Below are 21516 nucleotides of genomic sequence, written 5' to 3'. Positions count from 1 at the left end.
TCAGAAACCAGCAGCTCGGTGATAGTGACATGGTTCTGCCAGCTGCTATGCAGTCCCTGTTTCTCTTGCGTATATCAGGCAGCCACACTTATATTCAAAAGCAGGAAATTTGCTCTAACATCAACAGAGCAGCTACAAATTTTTCTTTTTTTTTTTTTTTTCAAATTGGTGGCACACATAATTAAAATGAATTCATGTTACTTCCACGTCTTAGGAGAAAGAAACAAAATACCAATATTTTCTCCTCAATCCTTAATGAACAGTGGGAATTTGACTGGGAGAATTTTCTTGGCCATATAGAAAATTAATTCCATCTGTAAGAAAAATGTAAGCTTAAATTGAGAAGCCGTGTCTTGACAGGATTCTTCTGTGTGAAGAGAAGTCAAATGTTACTTCAAACATATGATCGTGCCTGACCGTCCCTGGGGGTCCCTGTGTTCGACAGGTTAGGCTCCATCTCAAATGAGGCAGGTGGAAGGACGAGCAATGGCACAGCCTCCTGCAACACACAGCTGCTTTCCAATGGGGCCGATCAGCAGACTCCAGCACCGGAAGACTGCCTGGTGACTGAAGGACTCCTTATGCTCTTTTCTACCAAGCTACTTGAGTTCAGAGATCAGGCTCTAAGCAGTTCTTCCGACTTGCCAACAAAACACGTATATATTTTGGGGGCTGGGAAGAAGAGATGCTTCCCCTGCCTTCTCTCTCCTCAGCTGTTTATTTCCAAGCAATTACTATAGTTCAAAGCCTGCCAATTTACCTTTTATAGGCTGTTTCACACCATCACCATGGAGCACAAAAGCAACACCTGCATCCCGAGGCTCTCAGCAGCCAGTATCTAGGTCCCGCACACAGAGGTGTCTGTTAGGGAACGGAGACCTGGCTGATTCAAAAACAAAACAAAATATAAGGCAAATGGGCTGGGTCCAGGTCAAACACTCTTTTACACTGTCTGGTTTTGGGTTTTGTTTTTCCTATATTGCCCTTTAAAATTCTGTGGGCAGGAGTTTCTTTCAACGCCTAGCTAAAAAGGGTGACTAGATTTGATGGGAAATAGCTGGTTAGGAAAGGCTGCAGCCTTGGAAACATCAGAGCAGCATTTATGGTGATAGAAATGGCACTAATAATATGAAATACGAGCAACTCAGAGAAGAAGAAAAAGGGAAACACTGAAAATGTGTCCAGACGTGTGATGGAAGGTTTTCTGTTTTGTTTTCTTTTCTTTTCTTTTTAATTCTCTAGCAGAAATGGCTACACTACAGATGACAGAGTATGGCTGGAAGAACAACAGCTCTCATTCACCGAATATTTGAAGAGTCCACTAGGTGCCAGGCAATGTCTGAGGCTCCGGAGGACAGAGCAGTGTGCAAAACAAAGTCCCCGCCCCTGCAGGAGCCTCTGTTCTAAGCGTAAGAGAGACGATAAAACTGGAGGCAGAGCTGGGTGTTGGGTGATGCGGTCCCCTTTGGATAGTGACATGGAAAGAATTTTGTTGAGATGGCATTTGAACTGAAACTTGAATGAGTTAAGAGAGCAAGCCCAAGGCCATTTAGAAATTCAATATAAGTGTAAAGCTGGCCAGGTGCTGTAACCTTAGCACTATGGGAGACCGAGATGGGCGGATCACTTGAGAGTCAGGAGTTCAAGACCAGCCTGGCCAACATGGTGAAACCCCATCTCTACTAAAAATACAGAAATTAGTCAGGCATGGTGGCATTCGCCTGTAATCCCAGCTGCTCAGGGGGCTGAGGCAGGAGAATCGCTTGAACCTGGGAGGTGGAGGCTGCAGTGAGCTGAGATCACACTACTGCACTCCAACCTGGGCAACAGAGCAACACTATCTCAAAAACAAAATAAAAATAAAAGTTAGCCAGGCATGGTGGTGTGCACCTGTAACCCCAGCTATTTGGGAGGCTGAGGAAAGAGAACCGCTTGAACCTGGGAGGCGGAGGTTGCAGTGAGCTGAGGTTGCACCACTGCACTCTAGCCTGGGTGACAGAGCGAGACCCTGTCTCAAAAAAAAAAAAAAAAAAAAAAAAAAAAAGTGTAAAGCTGTTAATGTTAGAAGACAAATATTAGTGCCCAAGAAAATCAGGAGATAACAGACTTCAAAAGGTTTTGTGGTACGTCTTCCCTATGTCACTCTTATTGCTCCGTAATTAAATGGTTCTCTCTAGACATCAGGTGACCTAAGCCTTTATGCTGCTGAGTGGCCCGCACTTTAAGTATAAAACCTAGAAGGTGGTCACTGTTTCTTTTTTCTTTTCATGTAGTTATTGCTCTGGGGACTGTAACGATGGGATCTTCCTGAGCTTAAACACTTGGCAACCAAATCCAGAACACTAGAGATCAGGGTCAGGAAGAGAAAAGAAAATGAAAATTTGGAAATATGAAATCACAATTCACAAAAACACATGGTTTCATTTAGTATGCATGGCTTGGCAAAGGGGAACTGGATTAATAAATTCTGGTAATACAATAAGGACAAAATAAACGTTAAGAGAGACAGAAGTAAATGGAGAATAACATGAATGCATGCTCCTTTAAGTAGAAAGTGATTTTTCTACTTTGTCACTCAAACAGCTGGCAGACCTGACATCACCCTGCCTCTACCTCCATGCTCTTTTGGAAAACTTTCTTGGGCCTCAGATTCAGAGTCTAACACTATTTTCCACTTAGTGGATCAGAGCTCCTTGAGAAGAGCCCATTCTTTGCTGGGCAACAGAATTAGAGGCTGAGTCGAGAGCTAATAAAACAAACAAAAAGAAGGAACCATGAAGAAAGCTTGGGAAAGACTGACCTGGCCAATCTGATTACAGTCATTTGGTATATGATGAGCCAAGAAAGGCCAGGAGTCCATCCTGAAGTCCAAAAGAGAGAAATAATTTTAAGCGTTCTAGAGAAAGGTCACACCCTTTAATATGCATTAACAGACTGAAGCCCAGTTACAAAACAACACAGGCTGATCCCTGTATTAGTCCATTTTCACACTATCATGAAGAAATAACTGAGACAGAGTAATTTCATAAAGAAAAAGAGGTTTAATGGACTCACAGTTCCACGTGGCTGGAAAGGCTTCACAATCATGGCAGAAGGTGAAGAAGCAAAGGCACATCTTACACGGCAGCAGGCAAGAAGCCTGTGCAGGGGAACTGCGCATTATAAAACCATCAGATCTCCTGAGAGTTACTCACTATCATGAGAACAGCAGAAGAAAAAACCATCCCTACGATTCACCGGGTCCTTCCCACAACATGTGGGGATTATGGAAGCTACAATTCAAGATAAGACTTGGATGGGGACACAGCCAAACCATATCAATCCTTTATCCAGAATTCCTGGGACCAGAAGTGTTTTTGGATTTCAGATTTTTTTTTTTTTTTTCAGACTTTGAAATAAAAAGTATCTCTAGTCTGAAAATCCAAAATGCTCCAATGAGCCCTTCCTTTGAGTGTCATGTCAGCACTCAAAAAGTTTCAAATTTGGTGCATTTCAGATTCTGGATTTTTGGATTAGGGATACCTCCTTATTTCAAACTCAACCTATGTAACTGTGTTATACATCCACTGTGGGCTGCAGTTGTACAGGCTGAGTATCCCTAATCCAAAAATCAGAGGGTGTATCTAGCAGAAAGATAGATTTGTACGTGTCATACCAGAACCATCCAGATAAGTGGCTGGTTAAAAAATTAGAATCAGGGTGAACTGCCGGAAGATAGCCTTGAGGGACTAAGGAGCTGGCAGTACGAATACTACTAGGCACCCATGAATGTTGCATGTGCCTGCAACCCGAGTATGAGGATGAGGCCCTGTAGGAGGCTGAATTTGATTCAAGAACCAGAAAAGTCAAATGATCACGTACATTCCCCTAAGCTTCATACACTGGCTTCCCTTTCAGGGTATCAACATACATTTAACACTTCCTTATTTTCTTCACAGATGCTACTCAAAGCAACAGAGAAAATGAGACAATATTCTTTTAAATTGGCCAGAACCTGATTTCTGGCTCTGTGACCAGTTGTTTTACTTCACAGATGACTGTCTGTTTTCTTGTCTGAAAGCAGAGGCAAATACCTGTATCTCATGAAATCGTGAGCCCATAGGAGATGAATTCTTAAAGAACCCACCAGGGCCTGGATGTGCATGGCAGGAACCTAGCAGAATTCAAAGAATGTCAATTCTCTCTCCTTAGTGTAATTGAGGCAAATGGTCTCATACACTAATCTACATGAAGAGAATAAAAATGGGGGTAGGAAGTTGGGAGTAGCTGACTTTATAATGCATGTTCTGAATTTTTTGAGAAAAAGCCACTCAATACTTTTAGTACAGAAACCACAGTAAACCCAAGTCGCCTTGTATCATGGGTGCATACAGTGGTCTAAAAGGAGCATTTTCCCCATTCGCAGTTCTTTTCTAACCGTGTTCCAAAAATACATAAAGAATATTTTTACTTTATGGCCAGTATTTTTTCTTGTTGCCCTGTCTCAACTAAACTTAGAAAAACGAAGCACAGGCTGTCTTCAGAATATAGTTCCAAGATTTTAAGTATTTCAAAACAAAAACTTTTATTGACAACATTTACATTTCTTAGGAATTATCTAGAATTTAGCACCAAAATAAATTGGTTAGTTGCAAGACACATTCTATTAAAAGATCATACCACTCACACAGTTTCTATTGGGAATGCACAAGAACAGATTAAACATGCTCATAATCCCACATAAACAGTCTGAAACACACACGTCATCTGAGTTGACAGCTAAAAAAAAATTAAGGAGAGAAGAAACACATACAAAAAATCCTCATCTCATATGTAGGAATCCAAAGCCCATTTCCAGCCTTTAAGACACAATCAATTCTCTCAAGACCCATTCTTCCTTATTTCAAACTGTCATGCCCTTTCAAAAATAGAAAAGCCCATCTCTCACTTGAAGTCTTAGGTGGGAAAATACCCCTAACAAAAAAAAGACAAACTCAATGCAGAAATCCATTTTCTTGCCTTTTCTGTATTCTTCTCTTTTGTGAGAGCTTCATGAATGACCACCTTTTCCCATTTGATTCTCAAGGAAAAACAGACTGCCACAGATTCTTCCAAAAACACAGGAAAATCTAATGTTATCTGACAGGTGTTATGAACTGTACAAGATTTCACAATGCGTAAGCCAAGAAATGGGATGGTCAATGCATTAAGCAGGAAACCTTCTCTCAAGCTGTCATTCAAATCATCTCTTTGCAAGATTCAGGAACTCATTTTAAGAGGCGGTACCACCTTGAAAGTTTTTAGTGCACCTGATCAAAGAGAGACCAAAAGAGTGGAGTTCCACACAATCTAGGCAAATGAATGAAAACGGGAGACAGTGTAGACAAAATCGGTGAAAAGGCCACATTCTTTGCAATTTCGTCCTTCATACCTTCATGGAGAAGTAAAAACTTCCGGCTGGGGAGTATTTTCTTTAAGAAATAATCTTTTAAATAGTGAATAAATGTAAAAAGAGGACATTCAATAGGTCCAAAGAATAGTGAAGAGGATACGCCCACTCCCACCTGCCTCTGGCCATCCAGTTTCTTTCCCTACAGATAACTACCATTAATATCCTTCAGAAATATTCCAGCCATTTACAAGCACTATCACACACTCTACATGCCCCATGGACTATTCCATCAACGGACAAAGAGAAAGCAGACAAATGAACTTCAGATCCCTCAGATGTCAGTGGAAAAAAAAAAAGTCTCGCTTTCAGACATAATTAGTTTATTTGTTAAGGAATGTTTTATTTGCACCTTAAGAGTAGTGCGGTAAAAAGATCTATAAAAATAATGACGGAAGACAGGGAAAGCATAATCTAAACTGCATATCGGACACTGAGAACACATTTTAATGTTTCAAGTACTGTTTATTATCTACCAACAAAACAATGGACTATATAAACTTGGTACATTCCAGATCCCAGAATGGTCTTACCTTTCAGAAATTAGGGTGACCTGCCAGAGGTTACATAAGACATTGGAGGCATGTCATGTGCAAAGCCCAGTCAAGAAGGAATCTTGCTTTCAAAAAGATCCCAGTCTCTTATGGGAGAAAACACACACTTAACAACTAAAATACAGGTAGTATTCACAAAAATAAATCTTGAGTGAGAAACTTACATACAGTGCATGCAAGGCATATAATGTCTGGATGGCACCTTGGAAATCAGTGACAGTCATTATTATTATTATTAAAATTGCTACTAATGAAAGTAAAGGCCCTAAAGAAAGATGATAAAAGGAACTAGAGTTTATGGGCAGTAGGGAAAGCTTCCAAGAAAAGGTCTCTGCGGAAGCGATATTTAACATGAGACGTGAAGAATAACTGGGTATTCAGTAAGTAAAGATGGCAAGACAGAACATTCCAGACAGAAAAGATGAAAGCAGGCTGCATCTCTGCTGGGATGCAACCTGGCCTTGTCTGTCTGGATCGGTTCCCAGTAGCTCTGTCTAAGGCTCTCTATTGCCAGCTCAGCTCCCACGTGACTTACCACCACCATCCTTCTGCCCCAGAGGATACTGCAATGTGGGAACACTCAGGGCTGGGATAGGGTGATGGAAAAACTCTTCTCCAACATGCTCATCTGGCACAATAAAGATCCAAGTCCTTTTTAAGTGAGAGGGAGTCTCACTCTGTTGCTCAGGCTGGAGTGCAGTGCTGCAATCTTGGCTCACTGCAATTTTGGCCTCCCGGGTTCAGGAGATTCTCCAGCCTCAGCCTCCAGAGTAGCTGGGACAACAGACACACACCACCACACCTGGCTAATTTTTGTATTTTTAGTCAAGATGAGGTTTCACCACGATGGCCAAGCTGATTTCAAACTCCTAACCTCAAGTGATCTGCGCGCCTTGGCCTCCCAAAGTGCTGGGATTACAGGTGCAAGCCACTGCACCCAGCCAAAAACTGGATTTTTAAGAAATCTTATGTTTTATTACATCTTTAAGGCGGTGTCACCAACAGTGCCGAGCATACAGCAGACACAGGCCTGCGCGTCTCACGAGAGAATGTACACGTGGAGCCTGGACACAAGAAAAGAAATATGAACACCATTTCCCCATGCCATTCCAAAGAGCTCAAGTTTTAAAAAATAAGAAGGGAAGGAAAAGAAAAAACAGGGACTGTATTAGTTCATTCTTGCATTACTATGAAGAAATACATGAGACTGGGTAATTTATAAAGAAAATGAGTTCAACTGGCTCATGGTTCTGCAGGCTGTACAGGAAGCATGGTGCTGGCATCTGCTTGCTTCTAGGGAAGCTTTGGGAAGTTTACAAACATGGCAGAAGAAGAAGTGGGTACAGGCATGTCACGCGGCAAAAGCGGGAGCAAGAGAGTGAAGGGGAAGGAGGGAGGGAGGTGGCTCACATTTTTAAACAACCAGATCTTGGCCAGGCGTGGTGGCTCGTACCTGTAATCCCAGCACTTCGGGAGGCCAAGGCGGGTGGATCACAAGGTTAGATCGAAACCATACCAGTCAACATGGTGAAACCCCGTCTCTACTAAAAATATGAAAATCAGCTGGGCATGGTGGCACACGCCTGTAATACCAGCTACTCTGGAGGCTGAAGCAGGAGAAGTGCTTGGACTAGGGAGTGAGAGGTTGCAGTGAACTGAGATGGCACCATTGCACTCCAGCATGGTGGCAGAGCGAGACTTCATCTCAGTAAAACAAACAAAAAACCAAAAAGCAGGTCTTGTGTGACTCAGAGTGAGAGCCTACACATCACTTACAGGATGTCAAAAGCCACTCATGACGGATCTACCCCCATTATCCAAACTCCTCCCACCAGGCCTCACCTCCAGCACTGGGGATTGCATTTCAACATGAGATTTGGGTGGGGACAAATACTCAAACTATGTCAGGAAAAAACAGAACGACAAAACAAAGAGCTCAAATTTAGCACCTCATTCCCAAGCAAAAGGCCTGAGCTCAGGAACCCTTAATTTTGGACGGTAACTGTAATAAAATCCAGAAAACAATGGAGATACTGTTTTAAAATAAATGCTATAGGCTTAACATTGGGAAACGATGCTTCCTGGCTTGTGTCTATTTAGCTGTCTTAGCCTTATAGTTCCACCAAACACAACATTCTGCTGGAAAGAAACAGAGAAAGGGGTTTACCTAAGACAGCAACTATCACCCTGCTGACTATTTGCATGAAATTATGAGTAAGTTCTCAGATATTGGTTGTAAATATAATGCACAACTGACAAAAAGCACCGTCCTAAATGATCCTTTACATGCCACTTTCTCTATCCTATTAAGATGCTCGTTGTTTCTTTGATTTATCTGATAATAAATTTTTGATGACTGGTAAGTCTCATAAAATTGCTTTGGTGCTGACTACACTGATTAATAAGTCTGAAGAATCGAAAGTGTCAGGAATTCATGTGTAAGAATAAGTTACTGCCAAACATCTATTAGATATTCCATAAAATATGGAATAAAAAGGTTGATCTGGTCATTTTACCTTGGATCCATTTTCCTCCAACAATTTATATTCAGGGTCATCATTGTCTTCTATTGCCTTAAAAAAAAAATCGATAAAGTAAATCTAGATGGGAGGCAAATTTAAGAATTAAATTGAATTTTTAAAAAATAACGAATCGATGTCGATAATAAAATATGTTTCCTAGAAAAATAAAGAAGTGAGGATTAGAAATCGTTGCTGGGATGACCCTCTGAGATGATCTAGTTTGAAACTTGAGCTTGGCAGATGGGGAAGCTGAGGTGGATGGGATGAGATCACTTGCTTCATTTGTCATGAGAAAACTGGCACAAGAAGCCACCTCTAAGATGAGTAATCTAAGAACAGACCTATGTGTATGCCGTAAATGTATGTGCTATCTGTATGTTTTTTTAAACAAATGTTATTTTGATTTTAAAAAGTTCAAACTTACAAGAAAACTCAATCCATTTCTACCTGGAGCCTTTTTCCTCTAACGGGTCCTATATTCCCTATTTCCCCTTCTTCCTTAGTGTTTCATGGAAGAGTCACGGTGTCTTGACGGCATGGTGCAGCATCCCATGAAAATAAGCACTCCGTCTTTGATCTCTCTCAGCATGCTGAGAAAGCCAACCAGCTTTAATTACATGAGAAGATAATTCCATGTCTCTTGATACTACCCACTAATCCGTAGATCCCCTGGACCGAAGTAGGAAAAATGAGACACAAATCATGAGGGCTCTAGAAGTATTGGCCAGAGCCCCAAGATGGAACCGGAAATCTGATTCCACACTCTATAGGGCAAAACCCTCAGAGGCGTTCAAACCAGAGTGACTCCATCTTGAATGAGGCTAGGAAATGGAGGCTGGGACTTGCTGGGCTGCATTTCCAGAAAGTTAGGTATTCCTAGTCTCTAGATGCTTACAGCTACGGGAACAGACGGATAATGTTTACTAAGTAGACCCAGACTTGGGAGTGTCCCGATATCCCAATACCTGGAGAACAAAGGCATTCCTAATTTTGCTTTAAGGATAATATTGACTCTTGCATAATATAGTAATAGTAATAAAGAAAATTAATCTTATCACGAACCCTTGTAGCAGAGCACATCTCCCATGGTCTTTTAAAATCACACACACACACACACACACACACACACACACACACACAGCATTTCACCTAGGGTTGATGCGGTCCTCCTCTTACTTTTGGGAACGTCCTACTCTGTCCATGGAGTGCCTGTGCTTTCACCACTTTACTTTCTTAATAAACTTCCTTTTGCTTTGCACTGCAGACTCGCCCTCAATCTTTCTCGTGCGAAATCCGAGAACCCTCTCTTGGGGTCTGGATTGGGACCCCTTTCCCGTAACAAAACTCCAACAGCCATCACACAGGACCACACAGGTCCCAGGTTCCACGCCTACTGGAGGGGGTCCCATCACATGATGTGACACAAAGACCTTCCACCCTGCACACGCCCTCCTTACAATTCTAGTGAAGAAAACAACGTGGGCTGGTGTTCTGTGGAACCCTTCTTCATGAATTCTCTACCAACAGGTGGTTTGTTAGGTACGTTTCATTCCTGACACATCTTCAAAGTCGAAGCAACTTTTAATAGGGTCCATTCTTAAAAGATTAAAAATCCAATACGGACCCCTTCGCCATTCCTTATAATGAAACCATGGTAAATGTGCATTTTTGGAGAATCACATGATGTTGAAACCCAAGCCTTAAGAGTGGGATGAGGCATATGTGTGTGGGGTGGGGGGCGTGGATCAAGACTTAGAGAGCCATTTAAACACACTGGCTCATAAACAGAATGTGCCTCCCTGTGAAGGTATAGGGGCTACAGATGAACAGAGGAAAGAGAAGGAACAAATGCATAAAGAACTGAATGGCATTTCTGGGCATCTGAGTAACAATAAATCTTACTCAAGACCTGGTATTAATACAAAGGAAATGCTCAGGTTAAGATAAAAGATTGTGGAGACAGAGGTTCCTGAAACAACAGATGGCAAATGTTCCCTATTCTGACCTATAAAAGGTGCTAGACTCTCAGTTAATCTCCTCAAGATTGGGAGGGTGTTGAAGGAAAAAGATCTAGCTGTATTAGCAGAGATTCTTTACAGACACACAGTTTCCCCCACAAAGGATGGCTTTGCAGGGCCATTTCAAATTACGGCAAAGAAACATGTTTTGGGGTAAAATATTTTTATTTTCTTCTTTGTCTACGCCAGAGTCAGATTGGAAAGTCAGTCAGGATACATAGGGTTAAATAAAACACATGTGATGAGAATTTATGGTTTGCAGGGCATGGCTCCCTAACCTCCTAGATAGGAATTTGGGCAAGATAAAAATATCAGAGCTTAGTCCTCATTGGTCATATTTGGAGATAGAGTTTTTACAAAGATCAAGTTAAAATGCAGTCATTAACATGGGCCCTCACTCAGCATAACTGATGTCCCTGTGAAATGGGGAACTCTGGACATAGAGACAGAGATATGTAGAGATAAGACGATGTGAAGAAACACAGAGGTAAAATAGCCTCCTGCAAGCCAAGAAGAGAGGCCTTAGACAAGCCCTTCCCTTACAGCCCTCAGAAAAAGCCAACCCTGCTGACACCTTGATCTGGGACTTCCAGCCTCTAGAACCTGAGACAATGATTTGCTTTTGACAATGACAGAATTGGGTATGCTCCAAATGAGATTATTTAGGCAAAGTGCAATGGCTCATGCTTGTAATCCCAGCACTATGAGAGGCTGAGGTGGGCAGATCACCTGAGGTCAGGGGTTCAGGACCAGTCTGGCCAACATGGCAAAGCCCCATCTGTACTAACATCACAAAACAATTAGGCAGGCATGGTGGTCTGTGCCTGTAATCCCAACTACTCGGGAGGCTGAGGCAAGGCAATCGTTTGAACCTGGGAGGCAGAGGTTGCAGCGAGCCGAGATGGCACCACTGTACTCCAATGTGGGTGACAGAGGACTCTATCTCAAAAACAAAACAAAACAAAACAAAACAAAACAAAACAAAACAAAAAAACAAAAAAACAAAACCAAATGAGATTATTTAAAAATGAACTGTTATAGAAAACGGGTCCCGATCCAGACCCCAAGAGAGAGTTCTTGGATCTCATGCAAGAACGAATTCAGGGTGGATCCACAGAGTAAAGTGAAAGCAAGTTTATTAGGAAAGCAAAGGAATAAAAGAATGGCTGCTCCATAGGACAGCTGCTGGGTGCCCATGTTTATGGCTATTTCTTGATGACATGCTAAACAATGGGTGGAAGATTCATGGCTCCCCTTTGTACACCATATAGTAACGTTCTGACACTGCCATGGCATTTGTGAACTGTCATGGTGCTGATGGGAGTACAGCAGTGAGGATGAACAGAGGTCACTCTCGTCGCCATCTTGGTTTTGGTGGGATTTAGCTGGCTTCTTTACTGCAACCTGTTTTATCAGCAAGGTCTTCAGGACCTATATTTTATGCTGACCTCCTATCTCATCCTGTGACTTAGAATGCCTTAACCATCTGGGAATGCAGCCTAGCCAGTCTCAGCCTCAGTTTACCCAGCTCCTATTCAAGACGGAGCTGCTCTGGTTCATGTGCCTCGGAGAGAACTATTATAGTGGAAAATAATATTTTCTTGACTGCATTTTGAAAAATATCAAGTGTCTTATAAACATGTGACATAATATGCAAACACAGTAGAACAAAATATGGAAAGTTACCTCCTTAATGCTTGATGAATACATTGAGGCACTGACAAATCCCTATGAATATAACTCACACTGAAGTTTTTTATCTGACAAAGTTGACTGAAACTCCTTTCACAGCATTTTGCATCCTAATCTGAAATACCTGTCAACACAGAAGAACTCTTAAATGCCAAAAATTAAAAATTTAAAAAAACCCACAAAACCTCCAACAACGCCCAGCCGGAATAAGAGACCAGAGCTCAATAAAAAAAACCAGCATGTAATAAAACAAGATTATTACTGTGTAGCGATCAGAAACCACAGACAGTTTTGTTTGATTATAAAAGCACCACTTTTAAATTTATCTCTCAAATAAAAAGAGCAAATGCAGGCAATAATTCGTCTTAGCTGAAGAGAAAGCATCGAGCATTGAACTTGTAAGGTTCCAAGGAGTTAATAATCAATATGTAGAATTGACCAAGTTCACTTCATTGAGGTCAACAGCCAATAGTTCAATATGATGATATCAAATGAACAGCATCCAAAATGGGAGCTCAGAATGGCTCCTCTGGAAGAGAAGGTAACCTGACACATTTTGATGTTTGGGGTTTTTTTTTTTTTTTCTGGCATATGAATGGAGTTTACCTATTACTTATTTTCCATCTGTCAAGTGAGACAAATTATCTATATTCTATTTACCTTAAACTGATATTGTAATGTATCATGCTGCACATTAGGGGCTACATAAGGCATACCAAACGCAGGCTTGACAGTCAACAATCAAGTGAGGAGGACACTGCAGGGAACAGCGGGGAGAGGGGACCGGAGGAGGAGACAGACAGAAACAGAGACCCTTTCAGTCTTTAAAGTCCTATGTAAAAGCCTTTTGTAGTGCAAGGTTCAGGATAAATCTCCCTTCCCCCTTGGTTGCAGCAGCTGTAGATTTTTCCCCCATGCTCCTCTAATAGTTATACACAACTCTTCCAAGATAAGTGCACCGGTCACTGAATAAAATGTGAATTGTATTGAGTCAGAAGGCAAGGCGCATAGAGCTTTTTCTCACTGGTCAAACCTGAGCCTGCAGGGCCCAGTCAGAGCTCCCGGGCTAGCATAGACTGCTGGAGGCTGGAGCACATTTGAGGACCAGGGGAGAAAGGAACGTGGATATGAGAAGGAACATTTTCCAAGTCTTGATTTGCATCTATTGCATATCACAGTGAAAAACACTCCAGAGTAGGGTACCTATAAAAAGGGGTCTTACTAGATGCCTTCAGAAATACAGCTTGTCTCCTGAAGCTGGTTTTTAAGCCCCGGTAGAGTTTCACCTTTGACCTTCACAGGTTTATGGGGATGGAAGTTCCCAGCTACCACTCACAGAATCCAAGTGTCCTGGAAATATCAAAAGGGAAGAAGCGCCTTCCACTTAAAAAAAACTGAATCATTTTGCACGAGCTATAAAATTACAGGAAAATAAAGCCTCAAACACCTATGAAAACATCATATATTGAACAAACTATGAAAATGCAAAAAAGGGGAAAATACTAACTCCCTGTGAAGTATATATGAGTAATAGTGTTAACCAAGTGACAAAGCAGGAAAGAAAAAATCCTTTTAAATGCAAAATACATTCAGCAATCTATCAAAACACTTGGAAGAGAGCGAGAACTCTTAGGTATTCTTCCTTACATCCTCTGTATTCCTCCTGTCATACTGAAAAGGGAGGTATCAATTTACCACGGTAATTAATAGCTCATGACCACATATAGAAACAGTAGAGCAATTAAACCAAAAATCAAAAGTCTATCATAAAAAAAATTCTTTTGAGACAGGGTCTCACTGTCACTGAGGCTGGAGTGCAATGTGATCTCAGCTCATTGCAGCCTTCACCTCCTGGACTCAAGGGATCCTCCCACCTCAGCCTCCTGAGTAGCTGAGACTACAGGCACGTGCCAACATGCCTAATTTTTTTTCATTTTCTGTACAGAGGAAGTCTCACTATGTCGCCCAGGCTGGTTTTGGGCTCAAGCAATCCTCCTGCCTCACCCTTCCAAAGTGCTGGGATTACAGGCATGAGCCAATGTCCCCAGCCCTCAAAGTCAGTATCACGTATTGGCTTACTTTTATTCAGTAAGATAAACATTCTGGAGCTGTTTGTGTTTTAAAATGTGATGCTACCTAATTCTGTCATTGAAGTTAACATGAAATAAGAGATATGACACAATACCACCCCAAATATAACATATTATATGAGTTTCCCTTTTCTCTGCTATTTTTAAGCAATACGGGTTAAATGATACTTTTTAGTAATACTGGTTAATATTTTCTTGCAAATAGGTCCAGAGATGCCAAACCCTGGAATCATGTATTATGGATAAAATGTAATAATGCATTTTTAACTTTAAAAAAGAAAAAGAATACACATATGTAGCATTTACAAAGAAAATATATATCACCAGGAACAGAATACATAGTCAACTTTTAAAACATGAAAACCATCTTGATATTAAAAGCCAGGTGCGGTGGTGCATGCTTGTAATCTCAGCGCTTTGGGAAGCTGAGGCAGGAAAATCTCGAGGCCAGGAGTTTGAGACAAGCCTGCGCAACACAATAAGACAGCGTCGCGACAAAAAACTGAAATAAAAATTGAAGCTGAGGCAGGGGGATGGCTGAAGCCCTGGAGATCAAGGCTGCAGTGAGCTATCATGGTGCCACTGCACTGCAGACCAGGTGACAAAGTGATACCCTGTCCCTAAGAAAAAAAAACAAAAAGCTTTAAAGAAAAATTGTTCTTCATTTTCATGTCTACTACACAGAAATACTGTTTTTCTGTGGCTTAATTTGAGCTATTTTCAGATACAGCAATGAAAAAGAAGAGTCTACATTGTTCTATACACTGATTGTCACTATGCTAAATTTACTAACCACTAGAAAGATCCTGGAAATTTAACCCTCTCCTCTATCTGTGTGAAGATATTTATAAAACCATCTGCTAGCTTCGTGCATCCATTTATACTTCATTGGGTAATGTTTATCAAGTTTTTCTCTGAGATAATTTTCAGTAGCAAAGGGCTGTTTTAAAATGAATGGGCTCACCTATTAGGTTTGAAATGCTCTAGCCTTTTGGCGCACCAGTTACATGGGTGAAGTTATTTAAAGAATTTCAAGGCCTCTGAGTCAGCAGTCATTGGAGGATATAGTAGTTGTTTAATAAAGTCCATTTATGTCCATTATAGCTTATAACAGGTTTGCACAGAGTACAGAAGAAAAATAAAACATCACTTAGCTTTAATTCCACAAGTAAAACAACTTGAAAAACAACTACCAACAGCCAAAGAATGCTTCTTTATAAATCAAACAGGATGATTTATTGGGCTAGATTTCTAATAAAAAGGAATTCTCGGCTTTCTTCTCATGGTTTCCCACTATTCACCAAAGAATGCTTTGTTAAAATGTTTCTATTAACTTACATGAGTAAAAGTATGGCTGGTCTTCATTTAAGATTTTTTAAAAATGGAACACACAAAAAACAAATGAGTGGGGAACTTTTCCGGAGAGAGAAAAGAAACTTGAAAAAGACTGGCAGAATGTCGAGGAAGCATCTTTTGAGTGATGCCATGTTGGAAATGAGGCTTTAGGACTGCCAGGCTTGGCAAACTGCAGTTTTCATGATGACGCCTGTTTGCCAAACACCTTTTTCAACGGACGCATTTTCAGCCTAACATTTGTCAAACCGCTTCTTTTGTTAACTTGTTGACAAGAGTTAACCTGTCAGCTTTTAAAATGGCTTGCAACTGCTATCCTCCTTCCTTGATGGAAATGTGAAAAGTGTGAGTTACACTCTTTCACAAAGAATCTTGTCAAGGATGATGACTTCAATGCGACTGCCCCTCCCGGCGTGGAAAAAAAAAATCTACCTCTGGAAACTTCACAAGTGGTGACTATTCCATCATAATTCTGCTTCCCAGAAATAAAAGAGGTCAAAGAGACAACCACCATCAAATAAAGAGTTAACAGGTGATTGTATGACTCAGCAACAGTTTAAAAAGACAAAGGAGTGTGTAGGATGTGAGCTAAAGACCCAACCAAGCACATCATTTTATGTTAACCGGCAACTAAATGACACCACCCAACATGTTCCCCTGTGGAAGGTACAAAAGATGAACAGAGAGCAGCTCCCACCTGAGAAATGATGAATGGGACGTGATTAATGCCCAAAATGTTACTCCAAAGACAGCAATCTCTATACCTCAACATCCTACCGGCCACACCCCTCCTGCTTAACGGAACAAGTTCCTGTCTTCATGAAGCTAAGTCATCCCCAGTATTTTAATTCTACTGAAACATTGAATTCACTGTTTTGTTTCAAGCATCCATATCTCCTCTTGGAGTCCATTAGAGCTTATAAATCAGATCATCCATCTTCTCTGCCCTAGACTCAGAAGAACTTGAGGATGTACTCCGAGGAAGGTCACCATAAAAGTCAAGCACGGACATGAATGAAAACATTCCGGTTTAAGTTTTTTAGTTCTTTATTGCTCTCATTTCAGTAATGGGTTAACTGGTTAGAAAAAAAAAGGGGTGAGGGAAGGAGGAGGAGGTTCACAGGGATTTTAAGAGCAAAAGCCAAAAGTATGCTTAATGGTAATTTAAAAAGAAACACACATCCGCAACACACAGACACTGATAAATATATAAGGATTATTTTTAATAAAGTGGATGTATGCGGCTTAAACAAAAGAGACAAAGAAGTGAGAATTAGAAACAGGTTTTAGAAGAGAAGATCTAAAACGAAGGCACTGAATATGAAATTCGCTTTTTTTTAAAAAACCATGAATATCACGAATAAACTGCCCACCCTGAAGGCTGCCACATGTAAAACATTTTCAAAACGTAGCCAAGTACCTGCTAATTAGCATAATACTTTTCGATAGAATATTTTAAAAACCCTAATTATGAAATGGCTGCTTCAAACAATTGAGTTGGGCTCAATTATTTGAGGATATACTAATATAGTACATTATCTATTCATATAAAGAGGCCCTTAATTCTAAAAATCTCTGTGTGTTAATCTGGCGAAACACAAGAGCAGCATTTGTGTAGTTACTTTTTCTTTAAATGACTTAGAGTCTGATTTACTGTCTTATTCAGCTAACAGTCCATGTTTTGGGCTAGTATGTTTGACAAAGGGGTGATGATAGCTACTACAGGAGAATGACAGGAGGACAAAAAACTGAAATACACGAAGTAACCAACCCTCTTCTCCCTCCCAAGAAGGAGGGAAGAGAACTCAAAACAGATCCCAGCCTTAGCGGAGTCTGTCTCTTGTGACCACCAGCAGAGGATCATGTAGATGCCCCCAAAAGCAGCCTTCACAGAACCAGCTGGTTCCCCTAGAAAGGGGACAATGGCTCTCTTGTGCTTACTGAAGATTCTCTTTTTTTTTTTTTTTTTTTTTGAAACACAATTTCAGTATGTCACCCAGGCTGGAGTGCAGTGGCACCATCTTGACTCAGTGCAACCTCTGCCTCCCGGGTTCACGGGATTTTCCTGCCTCAGCTTCCCAAGAAGCTGGGATTACACACACCTGCCACCACACCCGGCTAATTTTTGTATTTTGAGTAGAGACGGGGTTTTACCATGTTGGCTGGGCTAGTGTTGAACTCCTGGCCTCAAGTGATTCACCACCTCGGCCTCCCAAAGTTCTGGGATGACAGGCAGGAGCCACCACACCCAGCTTACTGAAGCTTTTTAGTGTTGACTCAGCTTGATAAAAAGTAATCCAGGGCTCTATGAGGAAATCACACAGAAAAAGCAAGCTAGCAGACACACTGCTTGGACTATCCTAACTCCCCAAAACAGGGTGCTAATAAGACAGATAGGAACAGATTCATCTATTACGTTATAAATACCTCTCATTTCTCCAGAATCCTAACCACATTCGAATAAATTAAAATAGTCTGTAATAGTGCATAATGGTGATTAATTACCTAATAATGACTTTGAGATAATATAAAATCCATAAACTCACAATTTAATCTTTTAAAATTAAAAGCACTCTCATGTGCAACATATTCTCATCCTCTATAAATTATAAACGGACTATGGAAATGAAAAATTGCTAATCAGAATAGTAAACAGACAATTTCCTCCAATTCCAGATGGCTAGGAGTTTGTTCATGTATTTTTCTGTATACTATCATATTAGAATGACTTTTTTCAAGATACTGTACAAACCAAGCTCTAAATAGCTGCCTGTTTACTAAGGAAAAATTAGAGTGCCGTCTAAAACGCATGATAGCAATGATGAACAATTTAAAAGGAACAAGATAAACAATCATCTGCTAATTTGTGACTATATTTTCACACATTTTCATAATTAATTTCCAAGGGTGAGCTTTATTAATTGTTTTTTAAAAAAGATAGAATCTGTAATAACTGTACATATCCACATGGCTTTTGAAACAATTAATACACATCCTATACCTGTCTCATTTTATCTTTAAGGCAAGTCTTTAGACTTAAATTGTAAGTGTCACAGTGTTGTTTATAGTAATCTAAACCATGCTTTACATTGCTTTTATATAGGAGGATATGGTATCATTTTGGCAATTTTAGTGTATTTAGTTTTAAGTCCATTATTCTTTTCTCTTTTTTTTGGAGACGGAGTTGCCCAGGCTGGAGTACAGTGGCAGGATCTCAGCTCACTGCAACCTCTGCCTCCCAGGCTCAAGCGATTCTTGTGCCTCATCCTCCTGGGTAGCCAGGATTACAGGTGCCCCTCCACCATGCCCTGCTAATTTTGTATTTTTAGTTTCATCATGTTGGCCAGGCTGATCTCGAACTCCTGACCTCAGATGATCCACATGCCTTGGCTTCCCAAAGTGTTGGGGTTACAGGTATGAGCAACCACGCTTGGGCCAGCCACTGTTCTTTACAGCTTGTCTTCTCTGTTTCTGTCTGGTGGAAACATGAACACGGCAAGCCGTGAGTGTCTGACCAGCAGCGTGGCACTCAGGCTGAAGGACTGCAGAAACACAGCCAGCCATTTCTAGGGAAGGGCTCTGTCCTGCCAATCGATCCCAACCCACTGGCCTGGCACAGATTCACAGAGGGTTCTACTGGGTGTGTGACATATTTCTGATACCAAAAAAAAAAAAAAAAAAAAAAAGAAAAGAAACAAAACAAAACTCTTAACTGTGACCTTTAGCAATCTTCTACCTTTCTTCCAATAGTTGGAATGTTAAATTCTCAAAAGTTGGTGCCAGGCTGGGCTGGTGGCTCACGACTGTAATCCTAGCACTTTGGAAGACCAAAGCAGTAGGACTGCTTGACACCAGAGGATGCAGACCAGCCTGGGCAACATAGGGAGACTCCATCTCTACAAAAAGTAAAAAAAATAGCTGGGTATGGCGGAGTGTGCCCGCAGTTCCAGCTACTTGGGAGGCTGAGGTGGAAAAACTGCCTGAGCCCAGGAGCTTGAGGCTTCAGTGAGCTGTGATTGTGCCACCGTACTCCAGCCCAGTGATACAGTGAGACACCATCTCTTAAAAAAAAATAAAAATAAGGTCGGGCACAGTGGCTCATACCTGTAATCCCAGCACTTTGGGAAGCTGGGGCAGGTGGATCACCTGAGGTCAGGAGTTAAAAGACCAGCCTGGCCAATATGGTGAAACCCCGTCTCTACTAAAATGCAAAAAATTAGCCAGGCGTGGTGGTGCGCGCCTGTAGTTCCAGCTACTCAGGAGGCTGAGGCAAGGCGATCACTTGAACCTGGGAGGAGGTGGTTGCAGTGAGCCAAGATCATGCCACTGCACTCCAGCCTGGTGATAGAGCGATACTCTGTCTCAAAATGAATAAATAAACACATGGAAATTACAAAATAAATTTAAAAAGTTGATACCAGACATAAAAACAGATGACATTTGACTAAGGATGTTTTTGTCTTTTTTGTAGATGCTTAAAACTATACTAGATCTCAGCATTCGGGATCAGGTAAGCATTGTGATAAATGATAGTTTGTTTTGCAGTTGGGGGGCTGGGATAAGGTAGGAAAATAACGATATGTGTAACAACAGAAGCAGGTGGAAGTGGCAGAATTCCTTTTAACCTCAACACACGGAGGAAGAAAGACGCAGGGATAGTGAGGTTTTTTGGACAGTATTGCACAGACTCCCTTCACCTGGAGTGAGGAGTTGAGGAATTTTGATGCTGTGACTTTAAGCTGGCAGATTCCGCCTCCTCTCCAGCCTTTTCTTTTCCTCTAAGAGATTATCATCTCACTAGAGTAAAAGCTTCTCTATAATAGAATGACGCATGCTAGTACTCTCTGCTGATTTTATATATAAACTGCTTAACAATTTTGTTCAGAACACTTGTAATTCTTTGCATTCACAGAAGAAAAAAAAATGTTCTGATATGAATGGTGAATTCCCTTAGTGCCATGAATATTCAACTAATTTAATACCTCAAAAATTCTCCCAAGAAAATTGGTATAAATCCCCTTGAAAATGTCAATGAAAAACAATGTACAAATAGAGACCATGACCACATGCCGTTTTTTCTTGTTTCTGCTTTTTTCTTTTGAGAAAGGGTCTTGCTTTCTCACCCAGGCTTGAGTGCAGGCCATGATCATGGCTCAGTGCAGCCTCAATCTCCTGGGCTCAAGTGATCCTCCCAACTCAGGCTCCTGAATAGCTTCAACAACAAGCATGCACTACCATGCCTGGATCATTTATTTTTCTTTTTATTTTGTAGAGACAGGGTCTTGCTATGTTGCCCAGGCTGGTCTCAAACTCCTGGGCTCGAGCAATCCTTCTGCCTCAACTTCTCCAAAGGCTAGGATTACAGGTATGAGCCACACCACGCCTGGCTGACATGCAGTTTTTAATAAAACTTTTTAAAATTCTACGTGTTAACTGCCACCAACAGGATACTGTCACATGATAATTTTTTAAAGGCATAATTATAAATACTATAAAATCACAGTCTACTATTTCAGAAAATCAGAGTCTACTTACTATTTGTATGTTTCAGAACGGATATACTCAAAAACATGGGACACTCCAAGCTGAAACTGGTCGGCAATGGGGGTCACCCAGGGATTGTTCTCGGCTTTGAATACCTGCTTCTGACCAGTTAAATCCAAGTTTCCTGAAAAGATGAAGAAAAAAAAAAGGTGAAGGTCACTTCATCCAAAACAGATCAGGTCTAAGAAGTCCTTCTCAATAATCACAGCCAACCTTAAGTACCTTTTGGATCATCTGATGTCTTTTTAATTTCTTATCCCAAGTCATCACAGGTATACTGTCATGACAGTACCTTGGCCCAGGAAATTAAGAACA

General features: G+C 41.0%; 1 protein-coding gene across 4 annotated transcripts in view; it reads right to left on the bottom strand.

Annotated features, from left to right (window-relative positions):
- Positions 1-21516, bottom strand: part of RSU1 (Ras suppressor protein 1) — a 225916-nt gene that overhangs the window by 89146 nt on the left and 115254 nt on the right. For 3 of the 4 annotated variants that reach the window (XM_039478766.2, XM_074404987.1, XM_074404986.1), the window contains one exon: positions 21193-21325. In XM_039478766.2, the coding sequence (XP_039334700.1) occupies positions 21193-21325 (133 nt within the window). Of the gene's footprint in view, positions 1-8498; positions 8556-21192; positions 21326-21516 lie in introns of all 4 variants that reach the window. The other variant, XR_012518926.1, reaches the window with a different exon arrangement.

The sequence above is a fragment of the Saimiri boliviensis genome, chromosome 8 (assembly GCF_048565385.1).
Source record: "Saimiri boliviensis isolate mSaiBol1 chromosome 8, mSaiBol1.pri, whole genome shotgun sequence".
Taxonomy (NCBI): domain Eukaryota; kingdom Metazoa; phylum Chordata; class Mammalia; order Primates; family Cebidae; genus Saimiri; species Saimiri boliviensis.
This window is presented reverse-complemented; position numbering and strand designations above follow the sequence as displayed.